At 44.6% G+C, this 19838-nt stretch overlaps 1 protein-coding gene across 5 annotated transcripts in view; it reads right to left on the minus strand.

Moving 5' to 3' along the window:
* Nucleotides 1-1103: 1103 nt before the first annotated feature.
* HMGCR (3-hydroxy-3-methylglutaryl-CoA reductase) overlaps nucleotides 1104-19838 on the minus strand; it is a 35970-nt gene continuing 17235 nt past the window's right edge. For all 5 annotated transcript variants that reach the window (XM_063963829.1, XM_063963830.1, XM_063963832.1 and 2 more), the window contains 17 exons: nucleotides 19598-19685; nucleotides 19426-19510; nucleotides 19234-19339; nucleotides 17374-17480; nucleotides 16550-16669; nucleotides 16118-16281; nucleotides 15708-15946; nucleotides 15386-15555; nucleotides 14414-14608; nucleotides 14046-14204; nucleotides 12947-13104; nucleotides 6570-6675; nucleotides 5431-5601; nucleotides 4673-4813; nucleotides 4405-4563; nucleotides 2767-2921; nucleotides 1104-2433 (listed from right to left, as the gene is read on the minus strand). In XM_063963829.1, coding sequence (XP_063819899.1) covers nucleotides 2379-2433; nucleotides 2767-2921; nucleotides 4405-4563; nucleotides 4673-4813; nucleotides 5431-5601; nucleotides 6570-6675; nucleotides 12947-13104; nucleotides 14046-14204; nucleotides 14414-14608; nucleotides 15386-15555; nucleotides 15708-15946; nucleotides 16118-16281; nucleotides 16550-16669; nucleotides 17374-17480; nucleotides 19234-19339; nucleotides 19426-19510; nucleotides 19598-19685 — 2378 coding nt within the window. In that variant the 3' untranslated portion in view covers nucleotides 1104-2378. The remainder of the gene's footprint in view (nucleotides 2434-2766; nucleotides 2922-4404; nucleotides 4564-4672; nucleotides 4814-5430; nucleotides 5602-6569; nucleotides 6676-12946; nucleotides 13105-14045; nucleotides 14205-14413; nucleotides 14609-15385; nucleotides 15556-15707; nucleotides 15947-16117; nucleotides 16282-16549; nucleotides 16670-17373; nucleotides 17481-19233; nucleotides 19340-19425; nucleotides 19511-19597; nucleotides 19686-19838) is intronic.

Below are 19838 nucleotides of genomic sequence, written 5' to 3' on the forward strand. Positions count from 1 at the left end.
CTGCATGCTACACAGCCCAGCAGCATTGTCACCCCATCCCCCCACCTTGCAACACTTTTGTAGTGTCCAAACAAGATTAATACAAACCTTCATTCCGATGGGACCCAGAAAAAGACCGGTAGGACCCCAATTTCTAAAAGTGAGGGGTCCCTGGGACCCACCTTTTTTTTGGCTCAGCGCGATCACTGTCTCTGCACGTTACACCTGCCCCCACCTGCAGTGCAGCATGGTTTTGCCCATTACTGTGCTTTTTTGGTTTGAGAAGAACCCTGAATAAGGACCAATATTGTATGTTCGTTCTGATATTTAATGATTTTACGATTTGGATTTATTTGGCTTGATTACACATATTAGCGCCACTGCTATTACCAAACACATTCTATAATTGACAGCTTGCCCAGGTGCCTCCGTCACTGAGAATACATAGAAGTAATTGGCAGCAGCACTCGGAGAACTTGATGCATATAATGATCGGTGATCCAAAACACCTACTCGCACATCTCCCATCATCACCCACGCCAGTTTTATTTTAACCTTCCTGATCAAAGTGGCTGAACACTCACAAATGACTGCAGACACCATCGGAACACATGATTTTGTTAAACATGATTCTCAGTAAGTTTGAGTTTTTGATCTTAAAAAAACCTCACGTATCCCTGCGATGCCAATCATGTTTAAACTCGGACCAAGCACTATTCGGCGTAAATTTATCCCTAAGACCCTTGTCACAGAACCAATAAATTTTTTTTTTAAAATGACTGATTAGATGTTTTGCCAAAAGAGAAGTATGTCCCAATGAAAATACATTTGCGTTTCCCCAAGAATCGTTTTTGTTCCTTTGTTTGGATGAGTTATACAAAAAAAAATTACTATTTTAAAGTGTCTTCTACTAGTTTTTTGCTTAGTGTGTTTCCAGGGGTACGCTAGACACAACTGCAATTTAAGAACTTCTGTGGGACTTTTGGCATGTAAGACAGGCACCAAATCAAACAGGACTTTACAAAAATATGTACATTTATTCCAGTAAATTAGAGATAGCTTATGTTTCAATATACAATAAAAAGGTGACCTTTACGTTACTTTTCCAATAAATACAAAATTGGGAAAATAAACGGAAACAGATGCTTTATTCATTAATGTCAGCTGTTTGCCAGTACAGAACGGTGACACGGGTACCACCTGTGGCAGTGACACATATTCAAGGTGTTTTACACCACTCTGCAGCAACTACATCCCTCCGATAAACGCCAATTACAAAATCTAGAAACAAACATGTTATTAAGTGTATGGCAATCTAGAGTTGGGATTACACACTCAGTATGTGTGATCAGACTGTCATGTTACCTCTTGGCTGATGTACATTATACACACCTCCCAGCAAATGATTAAAACAAAGATATTTCCAGTTTCACTGCTGGGGGCATGTATGTAATTAAAGTATGTCCTTGTTTGCGGAATTAAACAAGGTAAAATAAAAGGACAGCTAAGGTAAAGTAAGTAAAATTATAAGGATGTGTTTTACAATGCGGTATCTTCTAATACAACTTGTAGTTCTGATGTTGCGATATAGCAGCAAACCTTACTAGCCAGCGACTGCTTAGGGATGCTGGACCTGTAAATCTGCAATTGGTGGCAATGCCAGAGGTTGTTTATCTTGGGTTCAAATGGGAATATTTTGCAGGTCGCTGGGAGAATTCTGTAAAAAGCTCTTTATGGGCTAACAAAAAATAACATGGATTTTGAAACTGTGTTCTCTCAAGAATGGAGTTCACGCTAGAAAAATAAGATATAAATTATTATTATTATTAAAACATATATTACATATTCCAACATAATTAAAGAAAATCAAGTCTTTAAACAGGACTGCGAAGTATGAACAGCTTTCACAATTATAAACAGTGTTTCTGTGAGCAGTGTTAAGAAAAACAAAAATGTAGTTTTAAATATATCGGTCTCAACATTCTCCGTTCATCTGGCTTTCGTCTCAATAGCAAACGTACAGCAAAATCGACAGATTACTGGACCCTTTGAGACTTAATATATTGGACATAGGTATTTAGACAAAGGGTGGACAAAATAACCTGAAGTTCAGGAGCCAGTCTGACAAAGGCAGGAGTCAACAGGATGTTTAAGTCATCAGTAGCAAAGACTCCCAATAATGAGGCCACTGGCCGACTGGCTCCTTTGGTTTGTCCAGCCGAAACATAGGGCTTGTGACACAGTTTGCAGCTGGTATAGGTTTTCCTCTTGAGTGGCCTCAGCTGACAAAGCACCAATGCTCTAAAGAAATGTATCCGTTAAATATTCAGCTCTTTCCTTTTCGTTTCCAATATGGTCCTTCAGTGATCCCAAAGTAGAATTCCTGCCTGTCTGTGGGCTCAGGCAGCTTTCTTTGTGCATGTGCCTGGCAGGTCTTGAAGGTTCATTTTTGACCTGGAAGAAACAAATATTTAAATATTCAAGGTTTATGTAGTGAGATTGTCCTATGTCAGAGGTTGTAGAGATGTCTGGGTTTGTAGAAAGGCCATATAGACCAGGGATTAGGGTGGCAGCATAGCAAGGTTAGAAAGCTGTCATTTCCATATATCCACCATACTGTGGTCAGTTTAGGTCTAGTACAGTTTAGGTCTAGTACATTTACCAAAAGGTGTATTTAGTAACATGCAGAAGTCGGTAACAAGTACGTTGCATTAACGTTGGGTTACAACTGAAATGTGAGCATAAGCTATTGAGCTTGAGGGGGAACAACATACGCTGTTACATTACCTGTTGTGGACCATGTGGCTCTTGACTAGATGCCCAGCTGCCAATGCTGCCATGAGAGAAAGCTCTCCTGCCATTACTGTGCCACAGACTATCTGTGCCAGCTGACAGGCATTTCTACCAGGACACTCTGTGTTTGCGCCTTGGACTCCCAACATCTGTAACAAGAACAAGAAAAATTTAAGACCAGTTCCATCTTTACAGTACTTCCCATCATGCCAGGCCAGGCCTTGAGCGGTTCAATAATGAGACTGGGGACGACAGTCACAACACAGATTATGGCCTGATTGTATACTAGCTCTTGTGTTGTAAAAACTTGACGGAATCACAGACCCTAGCAGCTCAGAGGGGAGGGGGATACACTTTCTATGATTTCAGCAATTAAGAGTTGTATTTATTGTCTAAAGTAAAACTATGGTCTTAAGTCATATATGTAATTAATTTACAATATTCTTTTATATTTTGTTTCTTAAGTGTGTTTCTTTTACACACAATGAATGTGACCTAAGCCAATATTCATATTGAATCCATCACATAAACAAATAATGCCCTTTATTTTCCACATATCATTGGCACTGCACGCTAGTGAATAGATATACACTGTATTTTATTTCATCTATGTAAAAATAAATGAACAAATTCGATTACATGAACTCAATAGGGGTATTTTAAAACTGGCAACATTCATTTTAGCAGAATTTACATTCCCCAAAATAATGGGATTTTTATTAGAGATGAGCGGGTTCGGTTTTACTCGGTTTTACTCGGTTCTCAAAACGGCATCTAATTGGCTCACGGATGTCACGTGTTTTGGATAGCCAATAAGATTCGGTTTTGAGAACCGAGTAAAACCGAGTAAAACCGAATCCGCTCATCTCTAATTTTTATAGACACTTTAAAACCCTTTTCCCGAGTTTGGGGTATTGATGCTCATCCAGGAGTTTGGGCTCTGTTAACAATTATACACACAGCGTGAAAGGTGTCTACCCCCCCCATATATATGCCCTAGCCTGCCAGGAAGGTTCTAGAATGCGGTCCTAAAGGCACGCCAATCTTCCAGATTTTAAGTTTATTCATGCTTGGTCACAGATGACTCAATTAGCACCTCAGTCAATTTGATTTAAGCATCTGTGCTGAACCATGGATATACCTAAAACCTGGACTGTTGGGGTGCCTTGAGGACAGCGTTTGAGAACCTCTGCAATAAACTCTTTACTAGTATCTGTAGTGTGTTTATTTTGTTCTCTGGAAAAAACACACTTTGCTTTTGGTGTTGATTGACCAGGTGAGTGGAAGATCAGATTTAATAATGATCCACTCATTAGTTACTGCTGTCTCCCTTACATGGGTCTTCAGAGCAGCTTGATCTGTATGATCATTCACAGGCACAAAAGAAGGCCGCCATTGTTAATTAAGGTGCCATGCAAATTGGAAAGGCTGGACAAACTCAGCAGTAGGTGGGGGCAATGGTCAATGGCCATGGTCCAGAAGTACAGCCACAAAATTGCCCTAAAGTGCTATCCAAACTCCTGGCTGAGCCTCTATACACAGAGGTTCCAGTGTCCTCTATTGGATGCAAGGGAAAATCGGTTTCACCAAAGAAAGGTGACATAGTTATGACAAGAGAATTCTCTTAAATACCTGTAGGCAAGCCTGTTGAGGGGCCAGGTTAGTTCCTCCTCCCACAGTACCAATCTCTATAGAAGGCATTGTGCAGCTGATGTACAAATCCTCATTTGTGGGACCTGTAGCCTCCATTAGTGTGATGCAGTTTGAGCTTCCTACATTCTGAGCAGCATCCTGCGAAAGAAAACGAGAGACTATTGTAGTACATAAAACTTTTATCTTTCCCACAATTTAAAACATGCATGTCTAACATATGCCTAGAACTTAGACTTGTTTATCTCACCTGTCCACAAGCAATGTAGATTGCAGTAACAATATTAGCTGCATGTGCATTGTATCCGCCAATACTGCCAGCCATTGCAGAGCCAACCAGATTCTTGCTTATATTAACTTCCACCAGTGCAGCTGTGGATGTTTTCAGCACCTGCACACACAATCAGCAAATATTAAAGGCATGCATTCGGATTGGATCATCTTTCAAAAACAGACTGAGTTCATGTGACTGGCCAATTAGCCCCAATTACACTGATCATTATGACTTTTTCCATTGGAGTGAGTGGGGATTAGGTAAAGGGCCATATACATGGGAGAGAGGTGTGCTGAGCGAACCGCTCAGCACACATCTCTCCGGCCGCTTAGCACAGCGCAATGTGTGCTGAGCGATGCGGGGGGAGGACAGGGGGCCGCTCATTTCACCCAGCGGGTGAAATTAGCGACGTGCTAGATTGGCCTGCACTGCAGGCCAATTTAGCACCGGCGATAGCGATGTGCGGGGCCGCGCATCGGTATCGCTGAGGGGGGTACACACGAGTAATTTGTGCTTAAAATCTAAGCAATCTAGTCAGATTGCTTAGATTTTAAGCATGGATCTCTCCGAGAGTACCCCCCTTAACACACATACTACTGGACACTGGAAAAAGTGAATAACTAAATAGGTTTTTTTATTAGATTTTCCTCCACACAATTGTGCTTTTAAAAAGGGAAAGAGAAACCGTAAACTGGAATATTAATAAATAGTGTAAAATCTATTTTGCTTCTTACTTCTCGTACGACTTTTGCTGGAATGATGGCCTCGGACACCACGGATTTTCCTCTGCCCTCCACCCAGTTGATTGCAGCCGGTTTCTTGTCTGTACAGAAGTTGCCACTTACAGCTATAACCTGGAGCTCCGGAAACTCTTCTTGTAATCTAGACAGAGCCTGTTCTGTGCCCTATAACAAGAATCAGAATTAAATGTTCAACCATGGAGAAAATCAAGAAATACACTTCGCGATTCCAGAAACTCACAGAAGAGCAAGAGAATGTTATGTAAAACCGTTACTTCCATATTACATGTGCTGAAAGCAGCTCCATGAGAACTCCCACCTCCCAGAAATCGTACAGATGTGACACTTGTCAGAGTGTAAAGCCCAGAAATCCCTCTGTTCTGTGATAGCAACATGTAGACAGTGTTCACGCTAGGCTGTTTTAGCAGGGCGCCGCGCCCTGCCCGATTTTTTAAGGGCAAAATCCGCCCTGCCCTTTCTGCGGCGCCCTGCTAGAACAGCCGCCCGCTTCCTGCCCTCCCAGCGGTGTAAATATGCTGTGTGCATGCGCGCGGCATCCATTCACGCTGAGAGAGAGCTTGGTGGAAGCCCAGCACCTCTGTAGGTGCTGGACACGACCCCAACAGTGACGCCGCCGGCCGCCCAGGCCCCCTGTTTTAACGTCTGTGGACTGAACCGCCCACTTTTATTACGCGAAATGACCACACCCTCTATTTTGCCTGGCCAAGCCCCTTTTTTTTAGACGCGCCCCTCTCAGTCCGGCGCCCTGCCTTGCCCAAATGCTACAGTGAACACTATAGACAGGATCACAAACGGTCTACAGCCACATTAAGGAGTCCTGTTAATCAGCTTAATTAAATGGGACAGTGCGGGGAAAGATGAGAGCAATTTTAAATGTGTTCGATAGCGATATGGGGCTCCATGAAAAATACCCTTTTCCAGAAGACTCTAAACACTCCACATAACAGATGAACAAGGATCTTTTTTACGCCATTTCTAGTACAGTATGTTCTATACCTTGGGTACATTTAATTTCCCTAAATAGTGCTTCATTAACAGGATAATGATAGCTTTAAAATGAAAATAACACATTACATCCGGAAGTCAGGCTTTAATCAGCCAGCAAAACTCACCTTTGATATCATGTTCATTCCCATAGCATCTCCCGTTCTGGATTGAAAACGAATGTAAAGGTATCGTCCAGCTACACTGGCTTGTAATCTCCCAAGTCGAGCAAATCTAAAAGTAGGGAGAAATTTAGAGACCTATAAGCAAACAATAATATAAAAACAGCATAGACGTACAATCATCACCTTGTTGGAAACAATGTAGAGAACACTAAAAATCATTTTCTCTGAATCCATTGGGTGACCCTGAAACCATGCAGGCATAAAGGCAGGAGTTTCAGCACTCTGCAACTCCCCCGTTCTACATTCCTTAGCCTGACAAGATGTCGGTCACTTATCTAACTAAAGGGCAGATGTATTTAGCCTGGAGAAGTGATAAAGAAAAGTGCTAAGTGTAAGGTGATAACGCACCAGCCAATCAGCTCCTGTCATTTTTCAAACCTGTAATGATTGGTTGGTGCGTTATCACCTTACACTTATCACTGCTTTATCCCTAATACATCTGCCCCTAAGACCCAAAAGGACAGAAAAGAACGAAAGGGAACACACCCCCATTTAGCGTGTGCACTCCCTGCCCCAATGCTATCCTGTGCTAATAGAAAATAAGATTTTACTCACCGGTAAATCTATTTCTCGTAGTCCGTAGTGGATGCTGGGACTCCGTAAGGACCATGGGGAATAGCGGCTCCGCAGGAGACTGGGCACAACTAAAGAAAGCTTTAGGACTACCTGGTGTGCACTGGCTCCTCCCACTATGACCCTCCTCCAGACCTCAGTTAGGATACTGTGCCCGGAAGAGCTGACACAATAAGGAAGGATTTTGAATCCCGGGTAAGACTCATACCAGCCACACCAATCACACCGTATAACTCGTGATACTATACCCAGTTAACAGTATGAAATATAACTGAGCCTCTCAACAGATGGCTCAACAATAACCCTTTAGTTAAACAATAACTATATACAAGTATTGCAGACAATCCGCACTTGGGATGGGCGCCCAGCATCTACTACGGACTACGAGAAATAGATTTACCGGTGAGTAAAATCTTATTTTCTCTGACATCCTAAGTGGATGCTGGGACTCCGTAAGGACCATGGGGATTATACCAAAGCTCCCAAACGGACGGGAGAGTGCGGATGACTCTGCAGCACCGAATGAGCAACCTCTAGGTCCTCCTCAGCCAGGGTATCAAACTTGTAGAATTTTGCAAATGTGTTTGACCCCGACCAAGTAGCTGCTCGGCAAAGGTGTAAAGCCGAGACCCCTCGGGCAGCCGCCCAAGAAGAGCCCACCTTCCTTGTGGAATGGGCTTTCACTGATCTAGGATGCGGCAGTCCAGCCGCAGAATGTGCAAGCTGAATCGTACTACAGATCCAGCGAGCAATAGTCTGCTTTGAAGCAGGAGCACCCAGCTTGTTGGGTGCATACAGGATAAATAGCGAGTCAGTTTTCCTGACACTAGCTGTCCTGGAAACATAAATTTTCAGGGCCCCCGACTACGTCCAACAACTTGGAATCCTCCAAGTCTTTAGTAGCCGCAGGCACTACAATAGGTTGGTTCAAATGAAAAGCTGATACCACCTTGGGGAGAAACTGGGGACAAGTCCTCAATTCTGCCCTATCCATATGGAAAATCAGATAAGGGCTTTTACATGACAAAGCCGCCAATTCTGACACACGCCTGGCCGAAGCCAAGGCCAACAGCATGACCACTGTCCACGTGAGATATTTCAAATCCACGGTTTTAAGTGGCTCAAACCAATGCGACTTTAGGAATCCAACACCACGTTGAGATCCCAAGGTGCCACTGGAGGCACAAAAGGGGGCTGAATATGCAGCACTCCCTTAACAAATGTCTGAACTTCAGGCAGTGAAGCCAGTTCTTTCTGGAAGAAAATCGACCGAGCCGAAATCTGGACCTTAATGGAACCCAATTTTAGGCCCATAGTCACCCCTGACTGTAGGAAGTGCAGAAAACGGCCTAGCTGAAATTCCTCCATTGGGGCCTTCCTGGCCTCACACCACGCAACATATTTTCGCCATATGCGGTGATAATGGTTTGCGGTCACTTCTTTCCTAGCTTTAATCAGCGTAGGGATGACTTCCTCCGGAATGCCCTTTTCCTTCAGGATCCGGCGTTCAACCGCCATGCCGTCAAAACGCAGCCGCGGTAAGTCTTGGAACAGACAGGGCCCCTGCTGCAGCAGGTCCTGTCTGAGCGGCAGAGGCCATGGGTCCTCTGAGATCAGTTCTTGAAGTTTCGGGTACCAAACTCTTCTTGGCCAATCCGGAACAATGAGTATAGTCCTTACTCCTCTTTTTCTTATTATCCTCAGTACCTTGGGTATGAGAGGAAGAGGAGGGAACACATAAACCGACTGGTACACCCACGGTGTCACCAGAGCGGCCACAGCTATCGCCTGAGGGTCCCTTGACCTGGCGCAATATCTTTTTAGCTTTTTGTTGAGGCGGGACGCCATCATGTCCACCTGTGGCCTTTCCCAATGGTGTACAATCATTTGGAAGACTTCTGGATGAAATCCCCACTCTCCCGGGTGGAAGTCGTGCAAGCTGAGAAAGTCTGCTTCCCAGTTGACCACTCCGGAAATGAACACTGCTGACAGTGCTAACACATGATTTTCCGCCCATCGGAAAATCCTTGTGGCTTCTGCCATCGCCATCCTGCTTCTTGTGCCGCCCTGTTGGTATACATGGGCGACCGCCGTGATATTGTCTGACTGGATCAGCACCGGCTGGGTTGAAGCAGGGGTCTAGCCTAACTTAGGGCATTGTAAATGGCCCTTAGTTCCAGAATATTTATGTGTAGGGAAGTCTCCTGACTCGACCATAGTCCTTGGAAGCTTCTTCCCTGTGTGACTGCCCCCCAGCCTCGAAGGCTGGCATCCATGGTCACCAGGACCCAGTCCTGTATGCCGAATCTGCGGCCCTCTAGAAGATGAGCACTCTGCAGCCACCACAACAGCGACACCCTGGCCCTTGGAGACAGGGTTATCAGCCGATGCATCTGAAGATGCGACCCGGACCACTTGTCCAACAGATCCCACTGGAAGATCCTTGCATGGAACCTGCCGAATGGAATTTCTTCGTAAGAAGCTACCATCTTTCCCAGGACTCGCGTGCATTGATGCACCGACACCTGTATTTGTTTTAGGAGGTCTCTGACTAGAGATGACAACTCCTTGGCCTTCTCCTCCGGGAGAAACACTTTTTCCTGTTCTGTGTCCAGAACCATACCCAGGAACAGTAGACGCGTCGTAGGAACCAGCTGCGACTTTGGAATATTCAGAATCCAGCCGTGCTGTTGTAGCACTTCCCGAGATAGTGTTACTCCGACCAACAACTGTTCCCTGGACCTCGCCTTTATAAGGAGATCGTCCAAGTAGGGATAATTATAACTCCCTTTTTTTTTTTTTTTTTTTTTAAGGAGTATCATCATTTCGGCCATTACCTTGGTAAATACCCTCGGTGCCGGGGACAGACCAACGGCAACGTCTGGAATTGGTAATGACAGTCCTGTACCACAATTCTGAGGTACTCCTGGTGAGGAGGGTAAATGGGGACATGCAGGTAAGCATCTTTGATGTCCAGTGATACCATGTAATCCCCTTCGCCCAGGCTTGCAATAACCGCCCTGAGCGATTCCATTTTGAACTTGAACCTTCGTATATAAGTGTTCAAGGATTTCAATTTTAGAATGGGTCTCACCGAACCGTCTGGTTTCGGTACCACAAACATTGTGGAATAGTAACCCCGGCCTTGTTGAAGGAGGGGTACCTTGATTATCACCAGCTGGAAGTACAGCTTGTGAATTGCCGCCAGTACTACCTCCCCTTTCTCCGAGGGCAGCAGGCAAGGCTGATTTGAGGTAACGGCGAGGGGGAGTCGCATCGAACTCCAGCTTGTATCCCTGTGATACTACTTGCAGAACCCAGGGATCCACCTGTGAGCGAGCCCACTGGTCGCTGAAGTTCCCGAAACGCGCCCCCACCGCACCTGGCTCCACCTGTGGAGCCCCAGCGTCATGCGGTGGACTCAGAGGAAGCGGGGGAAGATTTTTGATCCTGGGAACTGGCTGTCTGGTGCAGCTTTTTTCCCTCTTCCCTTGACTCTGTGCAGAAAGGAAGCGCCTTTGACCCGCTTGCTGTTCTGAAGCCGAAAGGACTGTACCTGATAATACAGTGCTTTCTTAGGCTGTGAGGAAACCTGAGGTAAAAAATTTTCTTCCCAGCTGTTGCTGTGGATATGAGGTCCCAGAGACCATCCCCAACAATTCCTCACCCTTATAAGGCAGATGTGCCTTTTAAAGTCAGCTTCACCTGTCCACTGCCGGGTCCCTAATACCCTCCTGGCAGAATGGACATTGCATTAATTCTGGATGCCAGCCGGCAAATATCCCTCTGTGCATCCCTCATATATAAGACTACGTCTTTAATATGCTCTATGGTTAGCAAAATAGTATCCCTGTCCTGACAGGGTAACAGACCACGCTGCAGCAGCACTATCCATGCTGAGGCAATTGCAGGTCTCAGTATAGTACCTGAGTGTGTATATACAGACTTCAGGATAGCCTCCTGCTTTTTATCAGCAGGCTCCTTCAAGGTGGCCGTATCCTAAGACGGCAGTGCCACCTTTTTTGACAAACGTGTGAGCGCCTTATCCACCCTAGGGGATATCTCCCAACGTGACCTATCCTCTGGCGGGAAAGGGTACGCCATCAGTAACTTTTTAGAAATTACCAGTTTCTTATCGGGGGAACCCACGCCTCTTCACACACTTCATTCACTCAGCTGATGGGGGAACAAAACACAGGCTGCTTTTTCTCCCCAAACATAAAACCCCTTTTTTGTGGTACTTGGGTAATGTCAGAAATGTGTAACACATTTTTCATTGCCGAGATCATGCAACGGATGTTCCTAGTGGATTGTGTATATGTCTCAACCTCGTCGACACTGGAGTCAGACTCCGTGTCGACATCTGTGTCTGCCATCTGAGGTAGCGGGCGTTTTTTGAGCCCCTGATGGCCTTTGAGACGCCTGTGCAGGCGCGGGCTGAGAAGCCGGCTGTCCCACAGCTGTTACATCATCCAGCCTTTTATGTAAGGAGTTGACACTGTCGGTTAATACCTTCCACCTATCCATCCACTCTGGTGTCGGCCCCACAGGGGGCGACATCACATTTATCGGCATCTGCTCCGCCTTCCACGTAACCTTCCTCATCAAACATGTCGACACAGCCATACCGACACACCGCACACACACAGGGAATGCTCTGATTGAGGACAGGACCCCACAAAGTCCTTTGGGGAGACAGAGAGAGAGTATGCCAGCACACACCAAAGCGCTATATAATACAGGGATTCACACTACCCACAGTGATTTTTCCCTTATAGCTGCTATAATACATAATTTTGCGCCTAAATTTAGTGCCCCCCCTCTCTTTTTAACCCTTTGAGCCTGAAAACTACAGGGGAGAGCCTGGGGAGCTGTCTTCCAGCTGCACTGTGAAGAGAAAATGGCGCCAGTGTGCTGAGGGAGATAGCCCCGCCCCTTTTTCGGCGGACTTTCTCCCGCTTTTTTATGGATCTCTGGCAGGGGTATTTTCACATATATAGCCTCTAGGACTATATATTGTGATTTTTTTGCCAGCCAAGGTGTTAATATTGCTGCTCAGGGCGCCCCCCCCCCCCCCCAGCGCCCTGCACCCATCAGTGACCGGAGTGTGAGGTGTGCATGAGGAGCAATGGCGCACAGCTGCAGTGCTGTGCGCTACCTTGTTGAAGACCGAAGTCTTCTGCCGCCGATTTTCAGGACCATCTTCTTGCTTCTGGCTCTGTAAGGGGGACGGCGGCGCGGCTCCGGGACCGGACGATCGAGGTCGGGTCCTGTGTTCGATCCCTCTGGAGCTAATGGTGTCCAGTAGCCTAAGAAGCCCAAACTAGCTGCAAGCAGGTAGGTTCGCTTCTTCTCCCCTTAGTCCCTCGTAGCAGTGAGTCTGTTGCCAGCAGATCTCACTGAAAATAAAAAACCTAAAATATACTTTCTTTTCTAGGAGCTCAGGAGAGCCCCTAGTGTGCATCCAGCTCAGCCGGGCACAAGATTCTAACTGAGGTCTGGAGGAGGGTCATAGTGGGAGGAGCCAGTGCACACCAGGTAGTCCTAAAGCTTTCTTTAGTTGTGCCCAGTCTCCTGCGGAGCCGCTATTCCCCATGGTCCTTACGGAGTCCCAGCATCCACTTAGGACGTCAGAGAAAAGTAAAATCTCTTGTAATAATAGTCTTATTCATAAACAACTGCAGATACTTCAAAAGATTAATAACACCAGGCATGTGCCCAAGTGATCCAGTATATAAAACGCTTACCTGCTTGTGCTATCAAACACATCTTTTATTGCTTTGAAGCCCTCAGGACTGTCTATCCAGCTCTTCACCTCAGCTGCCTCACAAGCAGTTGGTAACCGGACAACTGGTCCACGGGTCATCCCATCAGCAAGTACACGGCTGTGTGCCCCTCCGCCCAGCTGAAAGGGTATATAGAGTCAGCACTTGCTTAATGGCTTATACAGATATACACAGCAACTTTGAAAGTGGAATATGGATGCATTAAAGGAGCTACCTTAGAGATCTCTGTGTAATATTATTATATTACATAGCAGAGACATCAGGAAACTCATTTGTAAATTGTGTAACCTCACATCAATATTGCATTGTATTGCTGTAAGCAGCGACATATGCCGCTGCAGCTCAGCCCTGCAAATACTCTGTAAAAGGACTTGCAGTGAAGGTGGTGCAGGGTATCCAAGATTTTACCGAGTATTTGCTGGGCTGAGCAGCAGCTGCAGCAGCAAACCATCAGTGAGCGCTACCTCACAGCACGGAGGACGAAGGTTACCAGCCTAAGGTCTGCTTGGAAGCAGGTAGGCATAGATAGGGACAGCCTAGTTTAGTCAGCGGACCTGCTGCAGCTGCAGCTCAGCCCTGCAAATACTTGGTAAAATCTTGGATATTCCGCACCACCTTCACTGCAAGTCCTTTTTGCAAAGACTTCATTAAAAGAGCTTAAACATTAAACTTGTTTAAACCCTTTTTCTTTTTAGGTAATGCGTCCACCATAGATTTACAAGCGCTCTGCCTTCTTCCAATGCCTTTTTTAAAAAAATCAGAGCAGCTGGAGTTAACTTAATTAACTATAGCGCAGTAAACTTACCATTCTTAATTCTTATATAAGGGCATATATGTAATAGGGTATGAGTTTGCCGGAGTTGTGGGATGCCGACCCATTTTTGAGGGTTTTTTGTGTTTGTTTTTTTTAAAGCAGCAATCATTTAGAAGGCATGGTTTTGACTTGTAAATGATTGCCGCTTTAAAAACACTACTGAGCTCACCCAGCAAAGCCACACCTCTGGCAAACTCTGACCCTTTACAATATGCCCCATTAAGTAATTTCTTGAGTAAAGCTCACCATTATGGCTCTGCATCCTCGGTTGGTGCTAGCCACCAGGCAGCCTTCTGTTGTTGCCATAGGAACCTGAAACTCTTTGTTATCCAAGATCAGAGGTCCTGCAACACCAACGGGTATAGGCATATACCCAATAACATTCTCACAGCATGCACCCATTACCTAGAAAGAGAGAATACACTGGTTACAAATCACAGAGTCACTAGTGACATCCTAAGGCATAAAATTGGAAGCTAATGACAGACAGTAGAAAGTATACAATTACAATTGCAGGTAACAGTAGTTACAGATCTATACAAACTACCACAGTTTGGGGGAGACACTACTTTTTATTCTGAATAATACAGTCTCTGGCCTCTTTAATGACATACCATTGAATAGTTGTAGTTTTTGTAAGGCAGGTTCTGAAGAGCTGATGACTGAGGTAGTTTGCCGGACAACATTTGCCTACGAATGGCAACTCCTCTCTCGGGGGATTCCATTATGGACTCCAGCTTGTAGGATGGGATGTGCTTAGCATTCACCAACCTGATCACCTCTGCATCACTCAGGTACAGAGCACCTTTCTGAAAAGAAGAGGAGCTCGGGTTAGGGTTTCTCTTCATAAAGCAGCAAACAATAAAGAATGCAATTCAAATTTTTCAAACACAAAAATGCAGGTGCATACTCTAAGCACTTAAACGTCTACTTCTTACTAGTGTTATGCCTTGGGCGTCCCATGCTTTGGACTTGAGCCTTAGCAATGTTAGGAACCCACTTGATGAGGTCACCTGGCCGTGGTAGATGGGCCTATATTTTTGGCTAACAAATATGCTAGGAACTTCAATTTTACTCTATGTTAAATTGCAGAGTTTATTATAATTGCTCTTATTACCAGTGTTCTTAGACTGTGCACCTGCGTTTTTTCTTCTGCGTAATAATACAAGTCTCAGCATGGTAACGCCTCATGTTTAGAATTAGGGCATGCTGTGCAGTGCAGTCCAGCCCCCCTCCAAACACTTATGGTACACATGGAAAGTGGCTATAACCATTACCAGTACATAGACTGCATACACTACAGGTAGGACTGACTCACTCATCTGGACATGCACTGTTTATGAAATTTTACCGCATACATATTGAAGACCTAACATGTAGATAATGTGTGGAATAAAAATGTAGGGAATATATGAGGCGCTAGTCTAGTACAGAAGGGGTTGCTACAAAAATAAAATTGGTTGGCAAGTGTCAAATACCGTTTACATATAGTAACTCAATAAAAGTTTGGGAAACTAGAAAAGCCAAAACTATGCCCTCTGACCATTCTGAAATAAGGCAATGATATCACATCAGTATTCTCTTACATCTGGATTCCGGAGAATGCGAACACATTCATCAATGGGCCGGGGGTCCTCTGGTATATCAAACTTGGTTTCCACCTCCTCTTCACTTGAGGATGCCGGTGATGAGGAATCTCCCAACACAAACTTGAGCTTGGGTGAATTCTCCAAAGGCAATGGCTTTATAACCGCTTCTAAAAATGCACACAAAATTCACCTATTAAAATGCGAACCTATTCTTAAGCATAATGCAAGTTGTTGTAGAAAGTAGAAAAATCCCAAACCAATCCTTATCTAAGGTCAGTAACACAACAGCGTCTAAAATATTGATACGTGGGATTTGTACCTTTTTCCTCTTTTGAGGAGAGGTCTTCTACTTTACAATCCGGGGCTGCTTTTTCCAGCACAGACTCCTTTCTGCAACAACTCTGATCTTGCTTCTTCTGCACAGTGACTGGTGAGGTGATGGGGTTCTTCAGGGAGAGTGTAGACTCGGTCTCAGTCTGTTCAAAGAATATGTACTTGACAGCCAGAAGAAGAGCAAGGCCGAGCGTTATGACCTGCTCAATGTCCATGGTGACCATTCTGTGGAATAAAGAGATCCATGTAAGCTGGATAAACAGATTTCTAACATGTATTACATTGTAGGACTACCCAGAGACTATATACTTCTACTGAAACATTCTAGTAAGAGAGCTATACAGTTTATGTGAACAGCATCAAATCATAGTGAAATAATACAATTATTCTCATTACCTGGAGAGATAAAAATGCCAAAGAGGCACCTTGGGCTCAATTCTCTTCGGTATGGTGTCATCCAGGCCAATGGAAACCGTATGGTCTTGAATAGAAGTACTATTCTGGGGAGTGGGTTCACTTATCCATCTGCTGTGAGCATGAACCAGGACCAGACCTAAGGACTGAAGACAGTTTGTGACAGGGATTATTATTTGAATATCTCTCACCTGCCCTAACACACACTAAGCCGGTCCTACATCTGCAGATTTGTCTGACCAATTGTCGCCGACTCAGAGCCGCTACCAGGAGAATTAGGGGAGATCTCAGTGTATGGGGCCCACATTAGTAAGTGTGCCCACAAATGACTCATGAAATAAAAGATTTGAATGTATGTTTTACATATTGAAACCATTTCATAATATCTGTAGCCCAGTGAACAGAAAAACTCACCATGATCATCTTCACCCTCTGAGTGACAGGATTGGGTTTGTTATCCTCCTCCTCCTCCAATACATTTGCAAACTGGCTCAGCTGCCAGATTGGACGGCCCTCTCGGCTCTCCCTGGACAGCTGCAGGAAAAGAATAATGATCAAATAATGCCCCATACACCATTATGTAAAAAAATAAAACAGTAGAATTATAGTATTTACATCTATCAATAATTTACGATAAGATGTGTATTATGGTTTTACTCTGTATATACTCATGCAGGATGTATTTGGTGCATCTTTGCAAAAGCAGTGCACATTTGTTGGAATAAGTTGTTTTTACTACTAATTAAGAATAAAAGATTAAAGGCCAGTACTCACTGGCCGATGTGGGAGAGATGTGTGCTAAGCGAACCGCTCAGCACACATCTCTCCCGCCGCTCAGCACAGCGCGATGTGTGCTGAGCGTGCGGGGGGTGGCGCTCATTTCACTCAGCGGGTGAAATGAGCGACCTTCTAGATTGGCCTGCATGCATTATCGCTTGGAAAGTGATAAAATGGAGAGTGAAAAAGTACCAGCCAATCAGCTCCTAACTGCCAGTTTTCAAACACAGCCTGTGACACGGCAGTTAGGAGCTGATTGGCTGCTACTTTTTCAGTCTCCATGTTATCACTTTTCAAGTGATGACGCATCTAGCCCTTAATGTTAATAAAACACATAATGGGCACACATCCCAACTTTACTATTACAGTTAATGGTTAGAATCCCCTAGTAAATCCATTCTGATATATAAAAAATACCAAAACACAATTTGAAAATCTGTACTGTATATTGTAACACTTACCTCCAGGACCAAGGACACACAGGCTGGGAAGAATGTCATGAAGGCAAAATAATTTGCTAGGACGGACATACAGCCAAAACAGCACATTATTTCCAGCTGGCGCACACCTGCATAAAAGAGAAGCACAACATATTTGAAAAAAAAAAAAAAAAAAAAAAAAGAAGATCACTAAGATAACTGCGCAATATAGGCTAGTACTACCAAATATAATTGTAGAACTTTATAGTCTAAAGGTAGGGGTTCGCAAACACTGCCCTCCAGGAACACTGAAGCTGGGTACACACAAGACGATATGTTGTCTAATCCCGTGGATTGGACCAACATATTGTGCACATTATCCAGTGTGTACAGACTATTTTGCGCTCCTGCGGGTCGTCCATCATGCCTTCAGGCAGATCTGACAATATCTTTACCACCACCATGCTCCTAGATGTGGTCACTGAACGATATAGCCCGCGATTGTTCGCTATATCGTTCAATGTGTGCGGCCGATTGGCATATCTTTCAGTCGGTAACGTTCGGGATCATCTTGTGTGAACCCAGCTTAACATTCCGAGTCTTAAGAATATCCATATTTGAGCACAGGTTACTTAATTAGTACCTCTGTGTTCAAGTGTAGATTTCATTAAAACCTGGACTGTTACTGTGCCTTGAGGACCATAGTTGGGAAACACTGGTCCTAAAAAAGCTGCAGGAGACTTAAAGCAGTACTCCCTGGTAGGATAAAAACTATCAGTGCCTTGGGCGCCATTCAACAGAGTTGTTGGGGGGGGCGGTTCAGGCACTGGTTTTACCTGGGAATCTGCGGTTTGACATATACCGTAGCCAGGGTCAAAACCCAATGCAGTGTGAGCAGGACGTCCAATCACAGAGACTGTAGATTCTGACTGGTCCTGCCACTCACACCTCCTCTCTGAAACCATTTTAAAGTAGCAAAAGTTAAAAGTTTCTTATATTAAAGAGGCAATGCCCTTTAAATACATACCATCTACCAAATAACAGTTATGTTTTGGGAGCCCTCTTTGGGGTCAATTCAATTCGGCAACTTATGAATAGCGCCGGGAATTAGCTCCCGACGCTATTCAATTCAGCTGCTAGTTACCCGCAATTGTCGGGAATTCTTCTCTGATCCCCGGGGATGAGAGAAGAAACCCGACAAAAGTGCTTCCTAGCGGCCGGCGCGAGGCTGATTCTGTCGGCCGGGGAGTTAAATCGGAGAATGCCCGTTCTCCCGACAATTCAACCTGTTTAGTCGGCGAGAACGGGACATCGCCGACTTAACTGGAGCTGAATTGAATAGCGTCGGGAGCTAATTCCCGCCGCTATTCATAAGTTGCCGAATTGAATTGACCCCTTAGAATGCAGACCCATATGTTGTCGCACAAGGTAAAGCACAAATTAAGGCCATGTACACACTGGCTATTTTTCTACCATGTGCTGCATTGCATTATCTTTACCCAAAAGCATATTTAGGCATTTCTTGCACCATCTTCCGACCAAGTGATGGTGTGTTCTTCAGGAGATACAACTGCATTCAAGTTGTGCTTATCATGCATTAGGAATTACCACAGCATACTGCACCAAGGCAGAATGAGGGTTACATCTGGGGAGAGTTAGAAGTTGTCATCATGCCTGTCCCGGACATGACCAGTGCCAACTGTCAGCAGGAGTACCCTCATGATAGTGGTGCTCCCTAATGGCATGTTGGCAGAAACATAACAAGGGGTACAAACTACAATAATAGTCAAAATAGCATAACAAGATTAAATAGATATGAAAACAGATGTAATATGAAAAAGTTTAAATTAAACCTTCTGCATAGCAATGACAATCGCTTTCCATATAATATCTACCACTGACCTGACATGGTGCCCACTCCAATTACCAGACATTCCACAAGGGCATCGAGTGTGAAAGTAGGCCCCAGAATGGCCATGCCACGAGCAATATTGTCACGTACTTCATCCTGAAAGAGATGTATGTTGTCATCTCATGGCGGAATAGAAATGGTAGTTATAATATAATGCACGTTAGATTGCTAGATGCGATTACCTGTGAGTTGGAACTGAGGGCAAACTTGGCTAACGCACTGGCTTTGGAGAGATCAATCAGCAGCAGGAAAAATGGAAGAGCCTCACTGAGAAGCATAAAGAGGACAGGAAATAAGCCACATTTCTACAGCTGTCAATAAGAAAACCACCCAGAGTATGTGTTATACACTTACTTCAAGCCTGTCAGTTCTTTATCTAGGAAATGAATAACTACTGTGCTGAAGACAAAGCTTGAGAAGATGGTAAATAACCCAGCAATACCTAAAACACGAATAAAGAGAAACATGTAAATGTCAAAGACATTAGTGTACCTCTCACTATGACCAAGGTCTGCATGATCATGTTCACTCTGGCGTGAATAGTGGGCATGCCAGAAGGGGGTGTGGCCATTTACTGAGTAGTGATAAGAGCGGC

Source organism: Pseudophryne corroboree, chromosome 1 (assembly GCF_028390025.1).
Source record: "Pseudophryne corroboree isolate aPseCor3 chromosome 1, aPseCor3.hap2, whole genome shotgun sequence".
NCBI lineage: Eukaryota > Metazoa > Chordata > Amphibia > Anura > Myobatrachidae > Pseudophryne > Pseudophryne corroboree.